This window comes from Symphodus melops, assembly GCF_947650265.1.
Source record: "Symphodus melops genome assembly, chromosome: 11".
Lineage (NCBI taxonomy): Eukaryota > Metazoa > Chordata > Actinopteri > Labriformes > Labridae > Symphodus > Symphodus melops.
In genome coordinates this window covers 11,317,244-11,342,016 of record NC_136701.1, presented here as the reverse complement: position 1 = coordinate 11,342,016, position 24,773 = coordinate 11,317,244, and the positions used below count along the sequence as shown (strand labels likewise).

The following is a 24,773-nucleotide window of genomic DNA, read 5'->3' as shown; positions in this document are numbered from 1 at the left end:
ACGTACACAGTAAATAGTAAAGGAAACTTAATTGTGAAATAATTATATATATTGTCTTCTTCTCAGACACATTTTCACCCAATACCAACAGCACCTCTTCGCCTTACTTAGCGTAACATCGGCAGCACGGTTGCCTTCGCAGATGCACGCGAGAGTAACGTCAATCCTTTTGTGACAAAGAAACACGGCTAACCTAGAGAACCAGGTGTAGCTTTCTCACGGATGTGCGCATCAAATACATGGAGGTCAATTTGAGGTGAGTTTTTGTAAGGAAAACCCTGGTGGACTTGAGGAGAGACACCGAATGTGTGTAAGCACACAAATCCTATGTTTGCAATCAATACTGGATAGCAGAACAGATTGTGCAAGACTTTGTGGTTGAACAAATGTGTTGAATGTCTTAATTTACCCCGAAACATTTGTGAAGAGGATTTTAAATCAAATGTTGCCTGTTAACACCTGAGGCTTCTCAGTAGCATTGGTCCTCCTCCTGCTTGTCTTTGGTGATACTGGAATATGTCTCGTTAATATCTGGATGGAATATAGAAAGAAATTGTAGACAGTCATAACTCTTCGATATTTACAGAAGATATACTTGGTTTGTGAGATATTTACGCCTCAGATATCACACATTCTTTCTTTGAGATTTTATTGATTACTTTTAAAGCTCTCCATGGCCTTTCTCCAACCGACATACCAGACCTTTATAGTGCCATGTGAGCAGACTTGAACATTGAGAGCCTTGGGCAGAGGTCTTCTCTGTTCTAAATTCCAGAATTGAAAACCAAAAGGGATGGAGCGTTTGGTGTGAGGGCTCCAAAACTGTGGAATGACCTGCCCGTTGACATCAGGTCAGCCGAGTCAGTATTCTGTTTTAATCACTTAAAAAACAAAAAAAAACAAACACACACACACTTTTACCGGCAAGCCTTTCCTCATTTTAGTTTAATGTTATGTCCATGTCTTAAAATGTTTGTTATTTCTAAATCCTTATCTTGCTTATTATTCTATGGCCTGCCTGTTTTTTGATTTGTTTGTCCTTATAAATCACTTTGTAACCTGATTTTTGTAACTGAAGTGCTCTACAAATAAATTAACTGAATAATGAATAATCTTTCAGTGCGTTTTCAGTCATTTTTTGGGGGGGGCAGATGTGATAACCTTATGTGGAAGATAAAACGCCTAGATGCCTGATGAAAAATTCCACTCCAAATTTTATCACAATTCATACAATCAATCCAAACATCAGGCTGAACTATAAAACATTCATGGTCAGGGTGAGAAAAGGAATCATTTCATTTATAGATTTTATATAAACGTCTCTCTATGGTGCTTTCTATGGGGCAGCATCAACACAGCTAAGTTTAAAGTTGATAAATCCAGTACCAAGGTAAAAAAATAAATTAATAAATAAACGTTTCACTATTGAATTCAGGAAAAAAAAGTGTTGTCTCTCATACACTAGGAATGGACTTGTACAGGCTGGTGTGAGGCCAATCAGTTGATGCCATGACTGTGAATTGATTAGCTGCTACACCAAGAAGTAAACACATACATAAAACAGCATAAAGAATATTATTAGGCTGTTAGAGGGTAATTCCAAACAATTTCCAAGATTGATTGGATAATTGGACGATTGCTTGTAAAGCTTTTCCACAACAGCTGCTACTGAGGCACTCTCTTTACATTGAAACAAAAAAACAGGTTATGTATTGGAAGCAGGCATTATGGGTCACAAAACAATCAGCCAAATTGAAGGGAGATCTTTCTGCTTCAGCTGTGGTTTCTGTTTCTAGGTGTTAAAAGATGGCTCAGTTCCACATCTGTGTCTGTGTGTAGCATTTGAAGCTTAATAGTACCAACCGTCATCATAAATTGATAAGGGACCCATTTCAAACACACACAGATTTGCACTTAAATCACATGATGCACATTCTCTCCCCTATACTGTTCATTCTCCAAAAGCTTCAATCATTCAAGAATCATAGAATATTGTCATAAGGGGGGGAAAGGTATAACTAATACATATTTATATGTATATAATAAAATTACACACTTACATAATGTGTTGATGAAAACATACCTTTTAAACGAGGAGAAGGCCAATGTGCAACATTTGGAGGAAACCACATGTTCACTGGGTTTCAAAATATGACATCGACATGTATTAGGTGGTACATATTTCTGTCATCTTATGTCCACTTTTGATTTACAAAAGGAATAAAGAATTAACTCAATTTGCCTGATGAAGATCTTGTAACAAAACATTGCACTGTTGGAGTGTGGGAGTTTACCTTTGATTGGTGCAAAATTCACCATATTCAAATATTTTCCTTTTTATCTCATTGAGACAGCTTAAGCGCTTATAATCTAAATAAGTAAATTACCTATACAACACTTTTCACAGACAAAGGTCATAAAGCGCTTCACAACAGCACAATAGAAACAAAAGGGAAACAACATGGTCACTCAGAGCAACATAATATAATCATACTGTGATCAGGAATGATAAGTTGCTCTTTAAAACATTGGTTAACCACAGAGGGAAGATTGGGTTGACGTAGGTCTGTTGAAACATGTTTTTAACAAGTTTGAAGGACTGAACAGAAAGAAAAAAAATAAATAAATGTGATGACATGAGCAGAGAGTTGCAGAGGATTGGTGCTATGGCTTCAAAACATGGTCCCCACATACAACGTGTCTGTGGCACAGACAGCAGGTATAGGGTGTCAGACCTTAGTCAACAGGCTGTTAAGTACAGGCGAATGAGTTCTTCCAAATATTCTGGGGCCTGACCATGAGGGGTCTTAAAGGTAAGGGTGAGATTATTAAACATTTTCCTAATAAGCTACAGTGAGCCAGTGCAGAGATTTCTGCGTGAGTGATCTGAGGCTTCTTCTTTCACCTGGTGAGAACTCTTAGAGACATAGTGGGCAGATATGCTGAGTGAATGAAAAGAGCATTACAATAGTCAGTACGGTATGAGACAATGGTATATTGGTCAAGTCCTGCAGTAGTTGATAAAGTTCTAAGTTTAATGATGGAAGCATGTTCTGGTTAGCTGCTTTCCGTGGCTGTCAAGTGATAACAATGGTAACCCCTACATTAAAGAGGTTAGCATTGAAGAGGAGAGGGGCCCAATGTTTGTATTAATATTCTGGGATCATACTTATCTTGGGCAATGCCTAGATAATGTTTTCTAGCATTTAGTTGCAAATAATTACTAGTATCCCAGTCCATTGCAGTTAGGCAGTCTCAGGGCATTTAAAACCGAGAGGCCATCTCAGAGTTCAGAAGAAAATGCATATAGTATAGGCAACATTGCAACTGTTTATACTGTGTCCTAGAGAAAGAAGATTAGAACAGCAAAGGTCCCAGAACCAAGTTGTGCTGGACACCACAAGAAAATGGAGCGGCGTCAAGTAAACTCACCAATAGAGACAGTGAGGTTCACCCATATTGTAAAAGAAACAATCTAAAGTTGCACCTGATATTCCCACCAAGTCCCGTAATCTCTGAAGACGGTTAATGTATCAATTTAGGAAATCTATTTATCAATATACCTCTTCTCAAATTACTTGCAAATGAAAAGACACTGAATAGCCTACTCAAAGTCATGAAAAACATGATCTTGGATCTTGGTAAAAACACACATTTTGTGAGCATATATGTTCAATTTATGGCTAATTTGACTTACTGGTAACTAGCTAACAATACTATGTGCTGCTAGTTTTAGCATTTATTGTTAAATCATGAAACACCATAAGTCCCTCTCAATTCATAGTGCTGCACCTTTACAAGATCAACTGTGTTGCAGTGGCACAGTGAAGGCTGTCTCATTCCACAGGCTCTTTCAAATGTGGCTGAAAAAATCCCCCCAACACACATACTGAACATGTATCCCCATCCCCCAACATATCTATAGTAGCATGATGATAAGTAAAATAGTAGCAAGTACTGACTACTGACATCAAAGGACTTCACTCAGCCAATGCTTAATCTTATGTACATTACCAAAAATGACATGTGACATTAACACTAAATGACAACGTCCTCTATCACCAAGGCAGTGGAAACTGCCTCTGCCATTCTTTTCATCCGTCCTCAGTGGATGGTGGCAGCATTATAGTTTGGCTGAATTACTGCAGTGTAACCTGGGGACATCATTATAGCCAAGTCTACTATTAGAGCTGACAAATGAAGTTATAGTATTAAGTAACCTTGGGAAGTTGGATTCCAAATTTAGTTTTCCAAACCAGACATGAGCAGAGCCAATTGATGTCCTTCTAAATGTCAAACAGCCTAACGAGTACCTTTTTTGTAGACTGACCAGTCAATCTAGCTTTATTACCTGATGCAGAAACAAATAATGAGCTTTTCCTGGGACATTGATCTCTGTAATGATGATCTACCAAGACCTGTCTAAAAAGCCCTCAAGCTGTATCAGAGCCTTCCCTGGTTGAGCTCAGTTACCAATTTCTCCACGTAGGGAAAAAAAGTCCCAAGAGAGGTTTTGAAAGACTGATAAATAGCGTTACTGTCTTCTTTTTTTGTTTTACTTTTTTAATGGAGGTTAATTAAGATTCAATATTTTGATACCTACGTGAGTAAAGAGAAAACATCTGACCTGTCTTATTAGGGCAGATCCATTCCGTATCGCTCTCTTGTATTTTTAATACTAGCTTAATTGTTGCATGGGCTACAGTCCAACAATCAGCAAAATGTGCTCCCAAAAGAATCATGTTTAAGTTTAAATAGGATGGTCATAAAAATAAGTCAATTAACTGTTTGTGGTGTGATATACAATAAAGTGCTATATTTCACAAATAAAGTGATTATCGATATCTGGTTGCTTCCCAGTTAGTGTAATTTGGTTTTTTGGACATGCTGCAAAATGAATCATAAGTGAATTACAAAGTTGTCTGCTATAGTTCATACATATACCAGTTATGGAAGAGCTAAGCATATACTTGCATCCATACATCTTATTTTGTTTTCCCGTGATAATGAGTCATTTTTGGTTGTTTTCTCTTGTAAACCCAGAGGTCAAGCACTAAAGCACAACACTTACACAGAGTTAGATTATACTTACAGTTGGCAGCATGGCACATCATGGTCAGGGCTATCACAGTGACCATCCTACTGTTTTGTCTTCTAGGTTGAGAGTAAATTATCTTGGTACCGTGAGAAAACAAGCTCTGTTATCTCCAGATAATGACATCAATGATCCATTAATTCAGCGTCCTTTATCCAGAGAGTAAGTCAAGATCTCAAGAAACTAACAGAAATTAAGTTGTTGCCATGGGAAATCCAGCATTTTTATCTTTTGTTAACAAGATAAAAAAAAAGTCAAAAACTTGAGAAAAACCACCATCAATTATTAACTGTCACAGGAACAACTGAATGCATAAAATGTGTGAATACATGTTTGCGTAAAGCTTCTCTCCAGTACAGTAGATGCAAATGGGTCACGGCGAAATGAAAAGCTTTCAGAGATAGAATCATGTTGCTTCTTTAATTTTAGGCTGAAATAGCTGTCTCTCTGCCTGCATGAAATGTCAGTGGACCTGGACCAGCAGGCTAACTTTTAAATACAAGAGAGAATTTCAAGTCTTTCAGTTTGACTTTACAGACTTTACAGTGAACTTTTCTGCACCACATTTTAGAGTTTGAATTTGCAAAATGATTTAAAACATCCACCAATCTGAATTTTTAACCTTCTATTGTGTTACAAATGCATCTGAATCGTTTGCAAAATTACCTATTAAAGTAACTCCTTAACATGTAAACAGAGACTTTAACACTCACACTATGTTCTTTGTAACAGTTGAGATTATTCCCCCCACACACATTTAATTGTAGTTTATTTCTCTACAGAGCAGATTTCCCCTTGCTATAGTTCTAACAACAGACTCTGTTATGCATCTTACATTACACAGAATTAAACTTCAAAGAACATTGATGGGGTAGACGAGCATTTGGGAGTTAATTACTTCTAAAGTCTTGTATACACACGTCTGTACTTGAGAAAATGACTTGGGACCATACAGTGTACTGTGCTCTTTTATTTGTGTATTTGTTATACATTCATGCATACCTGCGTTTGTTTGTGTGCTAAAGCGATTACCTCTGGGGTTGTTATTCTCTTCTGTTTCATTCTTCTGAAGGTTATATTGGGAAGTCACAGGAACATCCTGCAGTTTGGTCACAGCATGATGTAGCCACTTGCAATTTAACCAGAATGTCTATGAAGTATATTGTTGTGGACTCCCCCCCCCCCTTCCCTGTAGATACATTCATTATGAAATAAAGAAGATAGTGTAGGTGTTTTAGTAGTGAGCTACTGTTTGTCTTCAATCCTCTAATGTGAGATTGAAAACATCAAACAGTAAAATGTGACAGTGGCAACTTCTTGCCTTTAATCTTCCCCCTAGTCTGGCTAGTGTTGTCTCATTGCAAATAACTTTGCGCAATTAAGTCTTGGCCAAAATGAAAACATTGCAAGAGACATTTGCCATTAACTTCTGGAAGGCGTAAGTAAGCAACAATTTACATCTGAGTGTGTCTTCTTCAAACACTGTTGAACTAAAAACTGTAGTGATGAAATGTTGTACCTTCACGCATACCGATTCGTCAACCACTTTCAATTTCAAACACCTAAGTTCTTCCGTTGGGCCTGTTTCATTGGGGTATGAATCATGTACAAAATACCATGTAGATAGATGTAGCTGTAGTATGTTAGTGTCAGGCTAAGCTAATGTGAAAGTAAAAACTGCAAGTATTTTAAATTACCCTAATCCATATTAAGTGCCTTTTTTGGTGACAAAAAAACAACATATTGACAGCCGTGATTTTAAAAATAAACCAAAAAAACCCCACTTTGGTATCAATTGATTGTCCTTTGTCTCTACGCTGTAGAGAGGGTTAATCGTTTTAATTAGTCATTCAGTTTAATTATATAGCAGGAAAGCATAGCCACATTGCTAATATGACGGACAGGCAGGCAAATGTTTGCCAGGAGTTTAAAATCCTGCCTCAGTTCCACGTCTTTGCCTGTTGTTAGGGTAACCGGAAATCATTTTGAATTTGGTGACTGCCATCATCAGGCATCAACAGTTTGCTTCAGGGGTGATGTCACTGTGACTGCATCCATGATTTATACAGTCCATTGATGGAACCTTATCATTCTGTTCTGTTCAGACTGATGGGGAGATCACTAATGACTGTGCTTAGTATTGCAGGGATTCAATTGTCATCATTTAGATGTTTCACCACTGTCCCTCTGGTTATTAGCTCTCTAAAATACAGGAGGCGATGTGCTCTTGCTCAGGTTGGCTGTGATCCATCTTATAGTCAGGTTTGGATCCTCCTCCTGTTGATTAGTAAGTAGACTGTAAGTTAAACCAAGTGTTCACTGCAGTTTAAGTCAGGGAGCACTGGCACCACACAGTGGTGAAAAGGACATTAATGGAAACCAAATTTAAAGGGAGTTAAAGGTTTCATTCTTGATTTTTGAAATTAATGTCCACGTTTAACATAACAAAAATGGATGCAAAAATATTGACAGATTAATGGACAAATGCTCAACTCTCATGCTGGTAATATTTACTGTAAGTAAAGGTCTGAGTTCTATTTCCATTTGTCTCACAGATGGTTACAATTTACAAGAAAGTATCCTAAGATGTGTTGTACAAGTTTTTCTTAAAGGTTGAGGCTGTCGAATTTTTCATCTTTTACATCTATTTCTATGCTGCAGGGTTTACTGTTCTTGTTGTTTCAAGACTCCTGTCCTGGAAATGCTAATGTGAACTAATGATGAAAAACAAAACATTTGCTTGTAGGCTAGAGCGGAGAGCCGAGGGGGTCAAAACCAAGGCCAGCCATTGCATGTGGCACCTTATTATACCTTTGTCTGGTGCATGACTGATTGATGAAAGGCCATAACTTTTTGCAGGCAAGAGTATGTCAACTATGCTATAATGAGCTCCCACTTGCTATTATTTGTGCATTTCATTCTTTTCATTTTGACACTTCTGTACAAATCAGGTGAAGGTGAAAACCAGTTGATAGACACCTCCACCCCCATCTACTACTGCAAATAAATGGCTTTGGTGTATATTAGTAAATTGTTAAAGCTGTGCAAAACTTTGATTTTGTGTTGATCCCAGGTGTCTCCACTGGAGAAAGCTGTATTCCGTTTGTATTTACATGTGTGAGTAATGTTTTATGAGTAAAGATCTCATCCTGTTTTTTTTAACAGCAAAACCCATCAAAGACTTTGAATCTTTGCATGGAGAAATGCAAACAGCAGTTTGATGTAACTTGCCCCTTCTGAAACCGACCTGGTCGAAGTTGTAACAGACATTACACATATTTGTATGAAGAAAATCAATAATTTTGCCATTTATTTTTCAAGATACATTGAGTTTTTGTTTAGTTTGTTTCACAGCAGGCTTTGAAATAATTATGCTTTGTTTTTCTATTTGTTTTAATTGATTTGATACCCCAGCAACAATGGCACTTTAATGCTCCACAGTAAAAAATATTTGAACATAAAATGAAATCAAATTCACCCTTTTCTGTTAATCTGTGGGACATGTCTATATCCAAAAAGGGACTTCATACAATATGAATCGGAACAATGCACTTCATGAAACAATCATTTTTTAGTTGAAGGAAAAGAAAGACATGTTTTTATACCTTTCCATATGGCAGCACCCTCGGGTGCAGCCTGAACTTCCATAGCAGTCTCTGCCAAAGTGAAGGAGCAGCAAAAATTCCAAGGTCCTTTTGGATCACTAAATCCCTCAGCCTGTCACGCAGAGGGAGGCCATAAACTCTCTGTTCCCTGTATTCACTGTCTCATTGTCTTCGGTCACTACCCAGAAACCTTGTGATCACACAGGTCAAGAAAACATGGACGACTGATCAGAAAACACAGAGTAGGAAGTGATGCACTCAATCTGCAGACTAACTCCCTGCCCCCTTGTACTCCTCCTCCCTGACACACCTGGACTCTTCTGCTTGGATCACAGGGTCTGTTAATGGAGCAGCACACGACATCTATCCAGGAGAGGAGAAGGTCCACAGATAGTGAGGTGCATCTTGGGTGAGTGGTCTAAATGTATGTATTATATCCTCACAGACATGCAAGTATACCATGATAATCCCACCCACCGAAATTCTCTGAAGATTACCTGTTATCCATGAGTGTGAAAGGAAACATGGATCATTTCTGGAAACATATCTACAAATCTTTCACTCATTGTTGGGTTTCTGGCTCTTTCTAGTGTATAAATTCAATAAAGAAATCACGGAACAGACTGTGGGTTATCTTTACAGTTTATTTCGACCGAGGTTAGATAAAATCGCAATATAACACACTCCTTGTTAAGTGCTATGCTGACTGACAATTTTCTCTGTGAAAATACTTGCTTATATCTGTTAAAAGGTACATCCCACACATTCTTCACTATTCTGAGTACATCTTTATAAGGCTTGAAGAAGATATCACCTTGACTCGTAAATGTCAAACATATACATGTCATTCTCTAGCAAACCTTCTCAGGCAACAGACACTTGGCTCCATCCCAATTTAGCTTAACTCTGCTTCTGTGAGATATTTTGACCAGATGTGATTACAGTTACTCATACCTAGAATCAGTTACTCGAAGATGGTATACATATTTATATAATATATTCACAGAATTACCAAACTGAAAGAATTCACGGAAATGTGTACTAACACTAAAAATCGGTCTCCTTTCTTAATAAAATGGTTTAAATAGTGATTTTCTAGATATTCAAAGATACCGTCTTAAATGGAGAAGAATTTGTGATCAATATATATTCTTTTAACCTCTAAATTATCAGACAAGTTTTTAATGTTTGGATTAAAAAAAAAACACTTTAAATTGTTTAAATTCTTATCTATGTGGAAATTTGGAAAATCATCTAAATCATCTTCTTCAATTCAACAATCATTCATCAATCCTTATGATTTGTCCCACTCTTATCAACAGAAAACACTGCAATGCTTACATCCTAGATTTATTTCAATTCATTCTGAAGGTCTATTCATAAAGTCTATTCATATTATGTAATAATTTGTGATATTGTCTAAAAAGTGTACTTTAAAAGACTAGGGCAAGCTTCTGCAACTATCTCAGATCACTTGTATTTTTCAAATATCTTTTCTTGTTCAATGTTATGAATACTACAAATTAATAGGTTGAATATTTGTATTCATCAAAAGCTTAGAACACACATTGTATGCAAATGTCTTTCAAACACTAAATGTGTTCCTACCTAAAAACTCCCTAATTATGAGAAACGTCCATCCTCTCTGTCTTTCGCCTGCTTCACTTTTCAGATCAAGTGCGTACTCAAACAGGCCATTTGGAGATTTTCCCTTTATGACATCATAAAGGGCAGTAACCCCTCCCCCAGGTAGTTGACACTACCACATCTGGCTGTGTGTTCTGCCCTCTGAGTCTGCCTTTTCACTGTAGACATTTGGGCATGGTGGAAGAAAGTCCACTCCACCTTCAGAGGGAGGAGATTAAACACAGTTTGCATTTAAAGCTACAGACACAGAAACAGCCTGTTCTGAGCAGGGCTGAAATAGAGGGGCTTATAGGCATGATCAAATACAGGATCAGAATAGATTGTTGGCAAGAAACTTTAAAGAGATGTTTTAGAGAGTGCTGAGAGTTATTTAAACGTGTTGGATAAGTGACCTTTTACACAATGCAATGTTGGGCTTCAAGATGTGTCATTTAAAAAAAAGTAAATGTTTAAGCTGAAGTATTACTATGAGTATGGGTCAATTTAAAATCAAACTTTTGCAAGGAAAGTGGAGGAAAGTGAAAGTGAAGGAAATGTTATTGCTGTTATCAATGGAAAATGGAACTCGGTTTATTTGTTTATTTATTGTGCATTATATATCTTTCAGACTAAGTCTCCCTGCATATTGTCTTTTGTCTCTTTTTTTTAAAACAAACTGCTTCTATTTTAGAAAAATCTAACAAGATTATGAAGTGAACGCTACATAACTCTCTCACCCATGGCTACCTGTTTGAGACACAGAAAGAGGCCATTTCTATGGAAATGCAATGTTTACACGCATGGGAGAAGTCTATTATCTGCCATTTTGAAATTATTAAGCGCATAGTGCTTCCTGCTTCCCCCCCGCCCTTATATTGCTTTCAGCATTTTCTTCCTTGTTTTTCTATTTTTCTCCTGTGCTCATCCAGAGGAAAAACAAATGGTGTAAATGCCCTTGCGCCTGATTTAACACAAGCTTTTTCTTCTACCTCTGTCTATGTCACTGGAGAGATAGCTCACTTGTGTCCTCGAAAGTACATCTCCCACTTCCAGAAGCTGAAGCCTTTTTCACCTTGAAAGCATTTAAATGGAGGTGGATGGATTGGACCCTTTTCTTTCCCACTCTGGCAAGGTGTGTCAGGAGTTCAATGGTGTTTTGTGGAGCATGAAGGTATACAGAGGAGACATTGTGTCCACTGCAAACAAATATAGTGATGGTGAAACATTGACAAAACCACTCAACTCCAAGTCAGAAAACTACATGTATCTCTTGAGTTGAGACATCTTGTGATGTCTTGTCTAGCTTTGATTTCAAGAGTCATTTTACATTAAGTATATAGCTTCAAAACTGTCCCAAGAGGTTTGTTACAGTGAGAGATTTACAGAACAGTTTCCAGCTATCACCGTAAAACAAGAGCTAGACGAAACCCTTAACAAAACTGTGTATTTTCAGTTTTTTGTCTTTGCTTTGCAGCTGTAGAATTTGTACCCTTGCATGGTTGTTATTTTGGATTGCACAGGTATTAATTTAATGTGTCCAACCCCTGGCCATGTGTTCTGCTTTCTTGAAGGGCCAACACAGGGACACTTCCAGGGATTTGGGCCTGATAGAAAGATATAACACCCTACCATTAAAAAAGAAGAATTATTCCTTTAAAAGGTGTTGCTAAATTGGGTTTACATTTAGCGTTTTGGTTATTTGAACATGATTTGCCATATTATGTTATTGCTCTGTAGGGCTTTAGTATCATTTGTCCAAGCACAATAGTTCGCCATATGACCATAAATTTTCTTGACTTAGTCTAAGGTCCAGCATGCAGTGTTGTCACTGCTCAAGCAGCAAATCTCTGGGGATTTGCTCCCTACAACACGCAGCTGGACCATCCCTGCTTCCACAGTCAGATAGCATTGTCTATCTTTGGTCAGCCGTCTTATAGCTCATATTTCATTCTTAAAGCAGCACAGAAGATGATTCCCTGACAGCCATGAAAACACTCCCACACATTATCCTAATAACTTTGGGAACTCGGCCAACCTGAACAATACAGGGAGAGGCACAAGGCGGAAACCAAGCGCAACCACCAAAGGCCCACGTCGCTGCAGCTGATGGGTCGTACAATACGTGACAACATAATTGATCCCTTATTGAACAATTTACAGTTCAGCAAAGTCTAAATATTTTTTATTATTATTATTTTTTATTTATCCCACGGAACAATATAGGAGCCTGAGTGGCGTACTGTAGAAAAAAATACAAGCTGATACGAGCTGCCTGAAGGTTTGTTCTCAGTGAGGATGATATGATATATATATATATGGATTAATCTGTACTTGAAAAATATCTGTTAATTGAGCTACTTTCAAGTCTTCTACTGGTTTGTATTTGTTTCCCTTATTTGATGAAACATGACATTGGAGCAGAAAATAGTACAGGAAAATAAATAAAACCAATAAAATGCACTTCTTAGTCCAGCATATTGAAAGCAATGGTGGTGTAAATGTATGAAAGGTTAGTACTGGATACTGTCATGCAAACTTTACTATAACTGACAAACTCCCATTTCTATAATGTTAAAGCCTCTGCAATTTTGGCTTGAAAAAGTAAATGTGCAGATTTGATATCTAAGATGAGATGCTCAATAAGAATTAACAAAAGTCAAACTGAAAATGTAATGTAGATGTAGACGGTTAAAACATAGACTCAGTTGTTTTTAGACCAAACCAAAGCCATGAGAAATGTTATAACAAATATGGTTGTTTAAAAAATTCTCAATCCAAACCGAATATCACAAAGACTTACAGAATCATACAGTAAGATATGTTGTATTTGCTTAGAAGATCATTTGTAAACTACAACAATTACAAAATACTACTAAGTTTAAAAGGCACTTTGCTAATTTGAAACTTTATAAGCTCGTAGCCAGCATTGGCTGACATGACAACATGAAGTTAAAGGTTCCAGGTTCATCAGAGTGTTTACAGTGTGGGTCTATTCATTGTCATGGAACAGAGGGAGAAAAAAAAAACATGAATTAAGGAGACTATCTTGTTTTTTTTCCCCCCAATCTGAAACAAAATAAGTATGCTTCGACACATCAACCTTAAACAGCCTTTCCACTTTTTGCTGTTATGCTCATGGTCACCACAATACTTCGGGTTTTTGATGAGCTATGTCATTAAACAACATCTCTCTTAGGTCATGTGTTTTCTACAGTGCAAAAGAACATGATTTGGGTTCCAGTGGATTTCATACAGACACAGCTGTTTGATACAAAACAATGAAGTTACTTCAACTAGGTTGGATTGATCAGTTAACAACAAAAGCCAGTTGTGTCTTCTTTTGAATATCCTATTTCTGATGGAGATAATCCAAACTAAAACAGCAGTGTGGAAAAATATTGACAGGCACTATCAACATATTTCAACACTGCAGCACAGGCAGCATTTTAAATGGCACATTTAAAATGCTGCATGATGGATGTGCTGTCTTGTTCTAAACATTTACCTAGACATTTTGCATTTCTGATCGATTCATTTTACTTGTTCTGTAATTCATACCTTCTTCATCAATTATACTAAACCTTGTGCATTAATCAAGTTGAACATTAAGAAACTGTAAATCTTTAGTGTACATTTTAAGACACTGTGTCAGGCATCCATTGGAGTGAACACTCGTCCCTGTTAGACAGGCGTTTGTCACTTGTGTACAGGTTTGGGCTTCGTGGTCAGGACACATGTCTACTCTGTCTATTCTCACTGAGGCTGAGCATGAACACACTGTCACACACACCATCTGTTACCTCCGACACTCCTGGCTTGGACAAACATGGTTATGAGTAGGTAATGGTGCGGACAAAACTTGTGACCTTGACACTGTCTCCTATGTGTGATCAACAGAGAGGGAGAGGTAGATTAATGAGAGCTCGTAGGCCCCTTTTGATTTCGTTTTTTTTTTTTTGTAAGACGAAGGCAGCAGATTCCCAGGTTGCCAGGAAACATGCCTGTCTCCGTATGTGACGAAGGATGGCGTCTTTTCTGCCTCGCTTATCTTATTCAACTTTAAAGATTAACATCAAATCACCTCACTCAGTAAATGCACATTCTCGTTTTGACCTTATGCTACACATCAAAATGCCATTATGCAATTACTGATGCAATTTTCACCCAGATTTCTCAGTTTTTCAGTTTCCCAAGCACTTATTTGTTGATATTATTCCAAGATGTGAACCACGTTTAGTGGGTGTGTATCCCAAGCTCTGTAATCTATGATATTTAGTCACAGTATTATGATTAAGAAAATGCCTGTTGTGTCTGATTTCATTTAATTTAGGCACAGCAAGAGAGCAAGTTGTGTTTGAAAATGTCTCTCCTGATTTTTTTTTGGCTTAGATTATCATTTCACCATAGTAAGAAATGTGAGGCTTCAGATTCTATCTTTAAGTCTCAGCTGTTGAGTGTTTTCAGTGAACATAAAACATAAATTTAACATAAACGCAATATCAGTGATAGAGAATTAATCAATCAACCTTTATTTATTTGAATAGCACCATTTATCACAAATGTTAGCTAAACACACTTTCAAAATAAGCAGATCTAGAGGCTGAAGTGTGAGCTCAGCACTGCGCGTTTTTCTGCAGATTTTAAACTACATTTTTGGTCCACTGCGTTTATATTATGGTATATGAACCTGGAACTCTTGTTTTCAAAATTTGATGCTGTATCATCAGTTCCAGGTTGTCACTCTCATAAAAAAAAAAAAGACTGACATGGCAATGTAGACAAATCTTGCGATATTTGAATGTTTTTTAATCCTTCACCGTTTTGTTTTTTGCAGTCGTGCTCATACAGTTTTCAACTCACACGTTCAGAACTCTTAACTGTGACAGTGTCACTGAATAACGCTCACTAATCTTCACATTTGTCAGTGTCTCGACTGAATATGTTCCTTTATCTCTCTTGCAATAAGACACTGATGTATGGCTTAAGCTACATTTCAGTTGTCTAATATGTCTGTTACTTACTCTTCTAACTCTCTGTGGGATTAGATACGATATTCTCGAGCTAATGATGAATGGAGGCATTAATGTCATTTGGTACAATTAGCACTAAAGTGTTTTGAAGTTTCCTTCTCCCATCATTAAAGTTCACCTTGATGGGTTTTGTGAGGTTATTAATTTCTTGAAAAGCCTATTTATTATCTCTTTGCACTAATGAAAGAGAGGACGGGCAATAGGGTCAAGGTTACTCTCTGCATAAAGTCTGAAAAACTGTTGGGGACATGAAGTCCTGCACTGCACTGTGGTTTTTCGAGGACAGAAATACACTAAGCACTGTTGTTTTTCTTTCCAAAATGCAACAATGACATATCAGCACTTTACTTTAAAAGATAAAAGCTCCCACTTCTGAAGCAAAACAAGAGGTCTTCACAACCTACAACAGATGAGCTGCCATAAGAACAATCATGCAGGAAAACTCTGTTAAAAACATCATTCTCTGATGGATGAGATCCATCCAGCTTAAATGATTGTGTTCGCTTTACACCCCCACCTTCATACACACTCCATTTACCCATCGTCCACAATTATTATTCGATCTACTGCTGTGAACACAACGCCAAAAATGGTTTAATTTCACCCAGTGGATCAATAGCACCTTATGCAGCCCGGCTCACTCTCGTCTCATGGCGAGCCACTGCATTTATAACATTATTGACAATATTGAGCAGTATTGATGACAAAGCGGGATAAGCACCTCAGGCAGGGTGCAGGAAAGAAAGACCATTTCTTTACAGCTTTGCTTCTTTTTGAATAGCTTTTTTAACCATGGACATGGCAATAAGACACCTTAAAGTAGTAAAGGAAGGCTTTGATTCGACTGAGTTCTCTCTGTTTTTAAGCTGATGTTATAGAAGTATCTGTGCATTACAGAGGGTTTAGAATAGGACTGCAAAAATAAATCAAATGTCATTGTTATCACAGTATTGTCATTTGCAATACAGATATTGTCAGAATAGACCAAAATTAGGAAGATAAATTATTGTTTTGCAAACAAGCAATGCATTCTCACTTAGCATGCAAACATATGGATGACCATGCTGTCACCGCTTTGGTGCAGTCACAGAAATACTGAGCCAATCAGCTATCTTTAGAGTAATTGGTTCCAACATAGCTTTAGGGGAAATAAAGTATTTTTAGATTGTCTTTGCATTTAGGAAGAACATGTCGTAAACACAGGTAGCTTATCTGGTTTAAGACGAAAAACACTTGACATCGTTATGGCAATTTTGAACAAGATTATCATATCACAAGTTTTTTTTTTCTTTTTCTGTAATGAACAGGAGAAAAAGTAAGAAATCAATAAAAAAAAAAGATTACTGCTAGGAACGGATCTGTGAGACAGATAAGCGTACTTCATACTGTATGTCTGGAATGAAAATGGCTTCAGTGATGTTCTATATTCAAAATCACAGTTGCAGAGCTGCAAACCAGAAAATTAGCTGTGGGCTCTTACTTTCCTTTTTAATTGGACTGTCCTGATTTGATGTACTGTATGTGTGAAAGTAGATCTAAACGACCATCCTTTGCAGCATGTTGAGAGGATGTTAGGAAGAGATGAGAGCAGTGCAAATAAAAACACATAAAATGAATTGTGTTGACTATAAAGGACAGCCATGCCGTTCAGTATGATCCCAATGCAATTAAATAAGCTCCTCTAAGCACTATGTAAAGACATTTATTGAGAGGGGAAAAAAACGTGATTAACTATATGACCAAGGCGGGGGGTTATCATTTTTCTTGATTAACAGAATTCAGTTGCCCAGAAATTCTAAACAATAATGCAAAGTGTTTCTGAGTTTTACTGTAAAGACCTATTGTGTGTCATGTTCTCCGGTTAGTTTCTCCCCGGGCAGCGGAGGGGAGAGGAGGGGCTGAGCTGTGCTGCACTGTGCAGCTTCTCACCTCTGACTGAAGCCCAGCACCACCTCTCATCTCCCAACTTGTCCCGTGCGAGGATGGGTGCGTTCCCCAACAGTAGGAACGGGTGAAAGTGCCAGAAGAAGAATGCTGTTTTATGGGAGAAGCCAATGGTAACCCGGGTGTCTTTGGGCGTCGGTAATGTTTTCAATTGGTGACTGCAGAAATTTCCCCAACGTGTCGGCGAGTCGGCAGGCAGACCGCTGCTTTACTACTGGTGCGCTCTTGGAGAGGAAGAATGGACACGCGAATTGTTGCTTTTTCAGCGGCTGAAATAACAGTATTTGCTTGCTGTCGTTTAGCCTACTAAGCCGAGACAGTTAATTGTGAGAAAGTCGCACAAGTGAAAAACAGGATTGATTGATTCATTGATTGCTGGTTTCGCTTGAGGAGGAATTCATGCGCCTATAGCCTCCACGGGGCCAATATGCCAGAATGGATCCTCTACAGTATTTATTTCTCTGTGGACTTTTGTACACCCAAACCCACGGTAAGTCTATACACATTCTTGCCTGAAATAATGTTAAAATAATGTTTTAGTTCAATAAAACTGACTGGTCTGTGCCCTGTCGCGTATTCGACCCATGCTCCTTTAATTTCAAGTGCATCCGAAATATATCGCGCCTGGTTCCCCACGTTATATGCATTCAATCTGTGCTGCCTCTTGATTCTCAGATTAAATTCATCAATGCACTTTGCTCATATGACATATCATAGCTAGTTCAGTCAGTTCTGGCGTAACACAACCTAGAGTGTGAGCTCAACTGTTTAATGGCTTTGCCAGACGAAAGTTGCTCATTTATTCATAAGGTCTACTCTAATTGAACTCATTTGTTACGTGTGTAAAAAGCTTTGGTACATTCGGAATTGGCTTTTTTTTTCCCACAAGTAGTGTAGTTTCCAATACACGAAAGCTCAAAGAAACATTCCACATTCACTTTTCTTTTGTATTTTCACAAGAGTGCGAGCTTTTTGAATATTTAAATCTTTTTTTAAATGACCAGATCTCACATGCTGGCTGTCTTGCATAGTGGTCCCTCAGAAGTCTTGCAAACGTATAATCTAAGGGACAGTCCCCATATTTTTCTGTAGTGGACTTATCTTGGGGTCATATTCTTGTGTGGCCTGACGCTAAAAGGTTGCTCAGGCAGATGATGGAGCGAACTGGATGTCCTGTAGCTGTAACGTCTAATGTGCCATGGAGAAGATGCTTACTCATAGTCTGGAAATTCCACCCCTGACTGTCAGTGCCTTCACATTACTCATACATGCACCTATACTCCACATGTGTTACTGTATATTTTATCCACAAGAGACGTGGCTAAGACATCCCTGAGAGGAGGTTGTGTCCCTAGCATGAAGTGTTGTGCACGACTGCAGCCCATTGAGCATAGATCTGTGTCAGTGGAGTAAACTGAAAGCAAGTGTGATCAGCATAAAAGTGGGTGTGGATTCAGGACACTTGGATTCATGTGTTACTTGTTTATCTGTCAGCCGCAAAGTGGTGCAATCAGAAGCAAAGCAATGGATCCGCAATCAATTCTTCATAATATGTGTCTAGCTTGTAGTGATCAGTATTTGTTGATTTACTTCCAGAGAGGGGTTGTTATTGCATGTAAAGGCTACTTTAAGGTGGTTGACCACATATGGCTGCTACTGTAAGGTGTTTCAAACCTTTTCCTATCCTTTAACATAGCCTGTTCTTTAATGAACCCATCTCTTAAATGGTGTAAATAATAATTGCAGTCTGTTTCCACACAATTTTTTTTTTTTTTACCTGATTCTCCAGAGAATGAGCTGTCTATCCCTGTGGCAGTACAGTAGGTAATCTATTAGAGAGGATAATGCTGAACATTTGCAGTCCGCCCACAATACAGTTCATATTACACTGACAGTTCGCCCTTATAACTGTTTGTATGTATCTTAAGTCTTTTGTCAATACTACTGATTTTGGGCTGACACCGGCTTTGAGGCTTTGACGTCTCAAACTTAATTTTCAAATCTCAGAAAGAATCTGAGAAGCAGCACATGGGGGCTGTTTTTCTTGACAATCAAATGACTCTTTTGATCATAAGCTGAAATTGAATTCCTCTAAGCTCTACTGGTAGACAGATGTCACCTCAAAGTGACTTTTATTAAAGTGGTCCCTGCTTACAGGCAGCCAAACGTGCTTTACCAGCTTGTTTCCACAAGACCTTGAACTTCTAGCTTCAGCACCATGGACAGATCCTCACAAATAGTCCCACTGGCTGGACTATATAGTTCTGGGTGTTACACAAAAAGCTAAAAACTCAAAGATGTTTGCAAAATGTTGGCTTTAAGGAAGGAGGCATTATTATAAGACAGCTGAATTGTCTTAAAATGTATATGTAACTTCATGGCACTATTCGGCTGTGAGAATGCCAACGTAAAATCAAGAAGACTCAGCCAAACATTCCTCTGTCTATTTATTTTCTATCCTAGTTTATTCATATTCAGGGTCATGGGTTGCTGGAGCATACATAGAACAGAAAGCAAGCTAACCCCCTGGACGGGTTGCCATTCCAGAGCTAACAGACTGACAGGACCCCGCAGGACCTCCGTGCTGTTTAGCTGACAGTACCAGCCACTGAGCCGCTGAGCCGCCCACAACTTAAATCATCTCATTTTTATTCCATTGTCAGACAGCACAAGTCTCAAACTCTACATTAGCCACTGCAGAGGCCGACTAATGGGACAACCAATTAAAAGAAGTCACAGGATGTGTTTGTTTGTTTGTTTGTTTGCCCATCCATACACTTAATAAGGAGGCACATGAATAGTGTTTTAAAAGCAGGTTAAAAACAAATTGTATCACCAGGGTTTGGTTTGTTGGCGCCAGCTAATGGAATGCTTTTGTCAACAAACCTCTTAACATTATAGACTGTCACATCAATTTTGCTCACATTCGCAGCTTTATTTTGGTTGCTATGTAGCAGCCAATCATCATGGGCGCCTCTGAAATTTGCATGATTTGTCACGAGCTGAAGCAAAAACACGAGAGACCATGTAACATCATTTTCATTTATTTATATCTTATTGTTTTCTTTTTACTTTATGAAAGAGGAAAAAAAAAAATGCTTTCACTCCAAAGTCACACTCTAGGTTTGTTGGCTTGCACACACACAGGATGGGAAGTGGAAGACCTCTTGACACAGACATGATAATGTGCTCACTCGCCATGAAATAGATGAGAGACCTGATGCTGACATGACTGTGAACAAACATTGTGATGCAACATCTGGATCATGCTTGGGTGACATTTAGAGGTTTGATTTAGGAAACACCCTTACAGTACATTGAGCTAAGCTACTACTACAGCCATATCAATGAAAACATAAAGTAGCAGCATTTAGTTGCCAACTGCTCTTTTCTTATCACTCTAGTCAAGAAAAGGAAACCAATCATTTGCTGGAGTTTGAAACTAAACATTCTCCATCTTTATGAACTAATGTACCTTCAAGGCAGGGTAAGGAATCGCAAACTTTTGTACAGCTACGCTAATAAAGTACAAAGTGAAAAATCTAATGTAGCAGTCACTGTTCTACACCCACTGAGACAACATATTTGATGATGTCAGTGTTTGATGGAACGTGTTAATGAAAAAGTTAATGAGATGTAATGACTCCTCAGCTCCTGTCTGTGAAAGTAAATATGTGAGCCAGAGTGTAGTAACACAGCACAAGCAGTGCAGCAGCCAGGAAGAACCTGACGCTAATCAACTTTACTTCCAAGGACTGTAATGCAATTACGCTTTGCTTTGTTTTTCCAATCTTGTTTGCAAATGTGCGTATATCTCTACGTTACTAAAAGAAGAGAAAACGTTAGTGTTGGCAGATATGCTCCTATCTGTTATCTTTTAATATTTCACAGTAGCTCCACAGTCAGCCACTTCTTTTGCTGACACTTGCTCGTTCTGCACTACACTTTGAATTTCTGTTGACTAAATGTGCGTTTCATATCGCAGGTTGCATTCAGTTTGCCTTTAGTTTTCTAACTGAATAATGCATTCATCCAAAACATGCTGCAGTTGATGCCGCACGCAAAATTAAAATGCATTATTAATGATTGTAATCATTATTGCTATTTCTTTAATGGGGTTTTATTTGACTCTTCCTACTCTCCAGGGTCTCGTCTTCGCCAGGAAGACTCCCCTCCCCGCATCGTGGAGCACCCCTCTGACCTCATTGTGTCCAAAGGGGAACCAGCCACTCTCAACTGCAAGGCAGAGGGCCGCCCGGCCCCTACGGTGGAATGGTACAAGGACGGGGAGCGTGTCGAGACGGACCGCGAAAACCCCCGCTCCCACCGCATGCTGCTGCCCAGCGGCTCCCTCTTCTTCCTACGCATCGTCCACGGACGCAGGAGCAAACCTGACGATGGCAGCTATGTTTGCATGGCCAGAAACTATCTCGGAGAGGCCGTGAGCCGGAATGCGTCTCTTGAAGTTGCATGTAAGTCTTGACTTTCATCACATACCTCTGGGTGGAAAGGTGAAGCTCTGGTCAAAGGAATCTCAGTGTTGCATGACAGGAAAATGGAAGAATTATTATGCAGCGGTATTGAGGTTGCTAACCTTTTGTGGAGTGTGTGAACATGTGAAAACGTGTTAATGTTCAATCCAAAAAGGTAGATATAATGTTAAATTAAGCAAAACATTTTGGGGTTGTTTTGCTTAGAGATCCACATTTAATATGTCATCTGTCATAATATGAGCACCGTAACCTCTCCACTGAACCTACAAGTGAGTTTGTGCGTGTGCATGCTTAGCCATGTGTGTGCATTATGTTTGTGAATATGTTTTTTCAGACTGCTAGTGAGACCTGTTTGGATGACCTGCTTGAGTAATGTAAGGGCTGAGCTGTGAATGGCTCCAGGGAGGGAGAGGAAGAGGGGGCAGGATTTTAACCTAGCTGACTCCCCTTTCACTGTTTGGATTTGGAAAGATGCAGCCTGCTCCCAGCCAGTTCTCTCCCTGTGTGGGAGAGAGGCGCTCTGGGCTATTCGCATTTCCATTATGTGCTAAACTGAGCTGATTTCTTGCCATGAACAAGATGCACACACGCTCGGACGCACACATGGAGATACACGCGTGCACACACAAACACTCCGCCACTCTGCTTTTCTCACTCTCACAGAGATTTTGTACACAAACAAAAATAGGAGGAATTTCGCGCAATTTGATCTGAAATTCACAAAGCATTCACCCACCCAATTTCAAACGTGACATTTGAGTCCCATTTGAAATCATGACAAAGACTCTAATGTCCTTACTATAATGTATATTATGGTACTTAAGACTATGACTAACACATATCAGTGATCTGTTGTGACTCGTGCAGATTTTTTCACACACTTTATAATGTGTGCGGCTTTTAAGAGAAATCATTCTTCCCGACTTCTGACATCACCTTTTTCTGTCTATCCAATATTGATTCTAATATGTGAACCTTTGCATCGACCGCCACTGAGTGCTTTTCTCTTTACAGTGGAATTAAAAAAATACTCATATTAGCTGTAGACCTCTACTACTAACCTTGTTTGGCAGCAGCAGAGCTACCACTTGACCTCGAAACCTTGAATATTTGAATACTCCCTTTCTCTTATACTGCTTGGTATTTCCACTGCACGATGTTCTCATAATTGTTGACATTGTATATTATCTGTCATCTGCCTTCACATCCTATTTATTTTTGATAAAAGCGATTTAAAAAAAACTTGAAATCAGTTCTAAGCTGCTCTAAAAAAGTGGTTTCTAGGATCAGCCACAGTGGAAGCATGGCACAATGTGGCTTTGTGAGTTAATGTAAAAAATAGTCTATAAATAGTCAGTCTATTGGATTCATACATATACTGGCAACCTTGTAACACAGGAAAGTCATTGTCCATTGCCATGTTTTTGTTTTGTAGGCTTTTCTGATACTGAAATTGGTGTCTGCACTTCTTCCATCACACAATAGGAACAAGAAAAAGTGAGGCAAGAGTCTTGAACCCTAATGGTAAATTAGTCAAGACGTTTTTTTTTTTCTTTCCCACATCCTCATCCTCTTCGTCGTATTGCCTTTTCCACATTAGACACTTTTATTTCTTTCTTATCTTCTTTTACTGCTACTGATTCCCCCTCCTTGCTCTCTAATCAATAACGGTGAATTGTTCTGGAAATGCTTTTAAAGGTGCCGGGCATATGAGAGGACACAAGTCTGCCCACAAATAGGAAGTGTATAGTGTATGCCCATGTTGCAGTTTAAAACTTTTACCTATTAAAAGAGACAACATGGCGGTTTTTCACACTGCAGTTCATTAAACTATAGTCTCCCTGTAATAAGAATTTACACGTCACATTTACACTGCTCATATTAAACAGTCCGGTTATATTTGGAGATAGTGAATAATTCTCTCTCATAAAGAATCCAGAGACCCAAAACTGTCGTCACAGTGTCAAGAGACAAATGTTACAGCCGCTCCACTGATTCCCTTGACTGAATACAGTCCGACTTTATGAACACGATAAATGTGTCAGAAGGATTTTGTAGGGATTTTCTGGTTCTCCTTAAATACAATAAAGCTCATTTTTAGTCTGCAGCTCAATCTGGAAGTCTGAATTAATTTCTGGCGCAATTTGTCATATTCATTGTAAGTGAAGGAGTAGCAATTATTTACTACAAAACATTTTATTTTCCGTTAGAAAAGAGATACTCGCTCTCTCATGTGTAAGCAGCAAACGGTAGGTTATTCACATTATAATCGCATATAATAGGCCTTACAGATATTAGCATAACCTACAGAGCTACATCTGTATATCAGGAAGTCCATATGGAATATGCTTATATTTTTGCTTCAAAGCTGCTTAAATATTTCCTCAAATCTTTCATACAGTATCTATTGAATGATATTCTTTTATTTTTTGAATGATGTATTGTATGTCATGCTTTATTTTCATGTAGCCTTTTTTTCTTCATGAATTATGTGTTTTGCTGATGTATGGGTCTTCCTCAGGGACCGGTGTTTGCTCTTTGGAGTGCACTTCATACTTCAATAAGTCTCTCTTTTCCGAGGCTGCTATATGACCAACAGACCAACCACGCAATCTAAAATCCTGTTTCCAAGGTGCTCTTTATGTGAAGTGCCTTTGAGATTTTTGTGCTTATTGTCAATCTCCTTTAAAGCTGACTGTGTTTGTCTTTGAACTATCTTTTCTATTCTAACCCCAGATATTCTTCAAGGTCATTGCTTGGCATAATCTATATCAAGATATTTAGCTCACCACTTTGCCCACAAATAAAGTTACTTCAGGTTTATTTGCTGGTTAAAAAAACTCTTACTAACCAATTTAGTTTGCTGTTGTCTCTCTTTGTGCAGACAGTGTCGAAAGGTTTTTTTTTTTTTTTTTCTGGATTGTCTCTCACATAAAAGACCGTACAACCAATCCAGCCTTTAGTCTTCTGTGTGAAATTC

General features: G+C 38.4%; 1 protein-coding gene across 1 annotated transcript in view; it reads left to right on the top strand.

Moving 5' to 3' along the window:
* Positions 1-17,228: 17,228 nt before the first annotated feature.
* LOC306831539 (roundabout homolog 2-like) overlaps positions 17,229-24,773 on the top strand; it is an 84,350-nt gene continuing 76,805 nt past the window's right edge. Inside the window, exons 1-2 of the mRNA XM_079355694.1 lie at positions 17,229-17,790; positions 21,446-21,772. Of these exons, the coding sequence (XP_079211820.1) occupies positions 17,736-17,790; positions 21,446-21,772 (382 nt within the window). The 5' untranslated portion in view covers positions 17,229-17,735. The remainder of the gene's footprint in view (positions 17,791-21,445; positions 21,773-24,773) is intronic.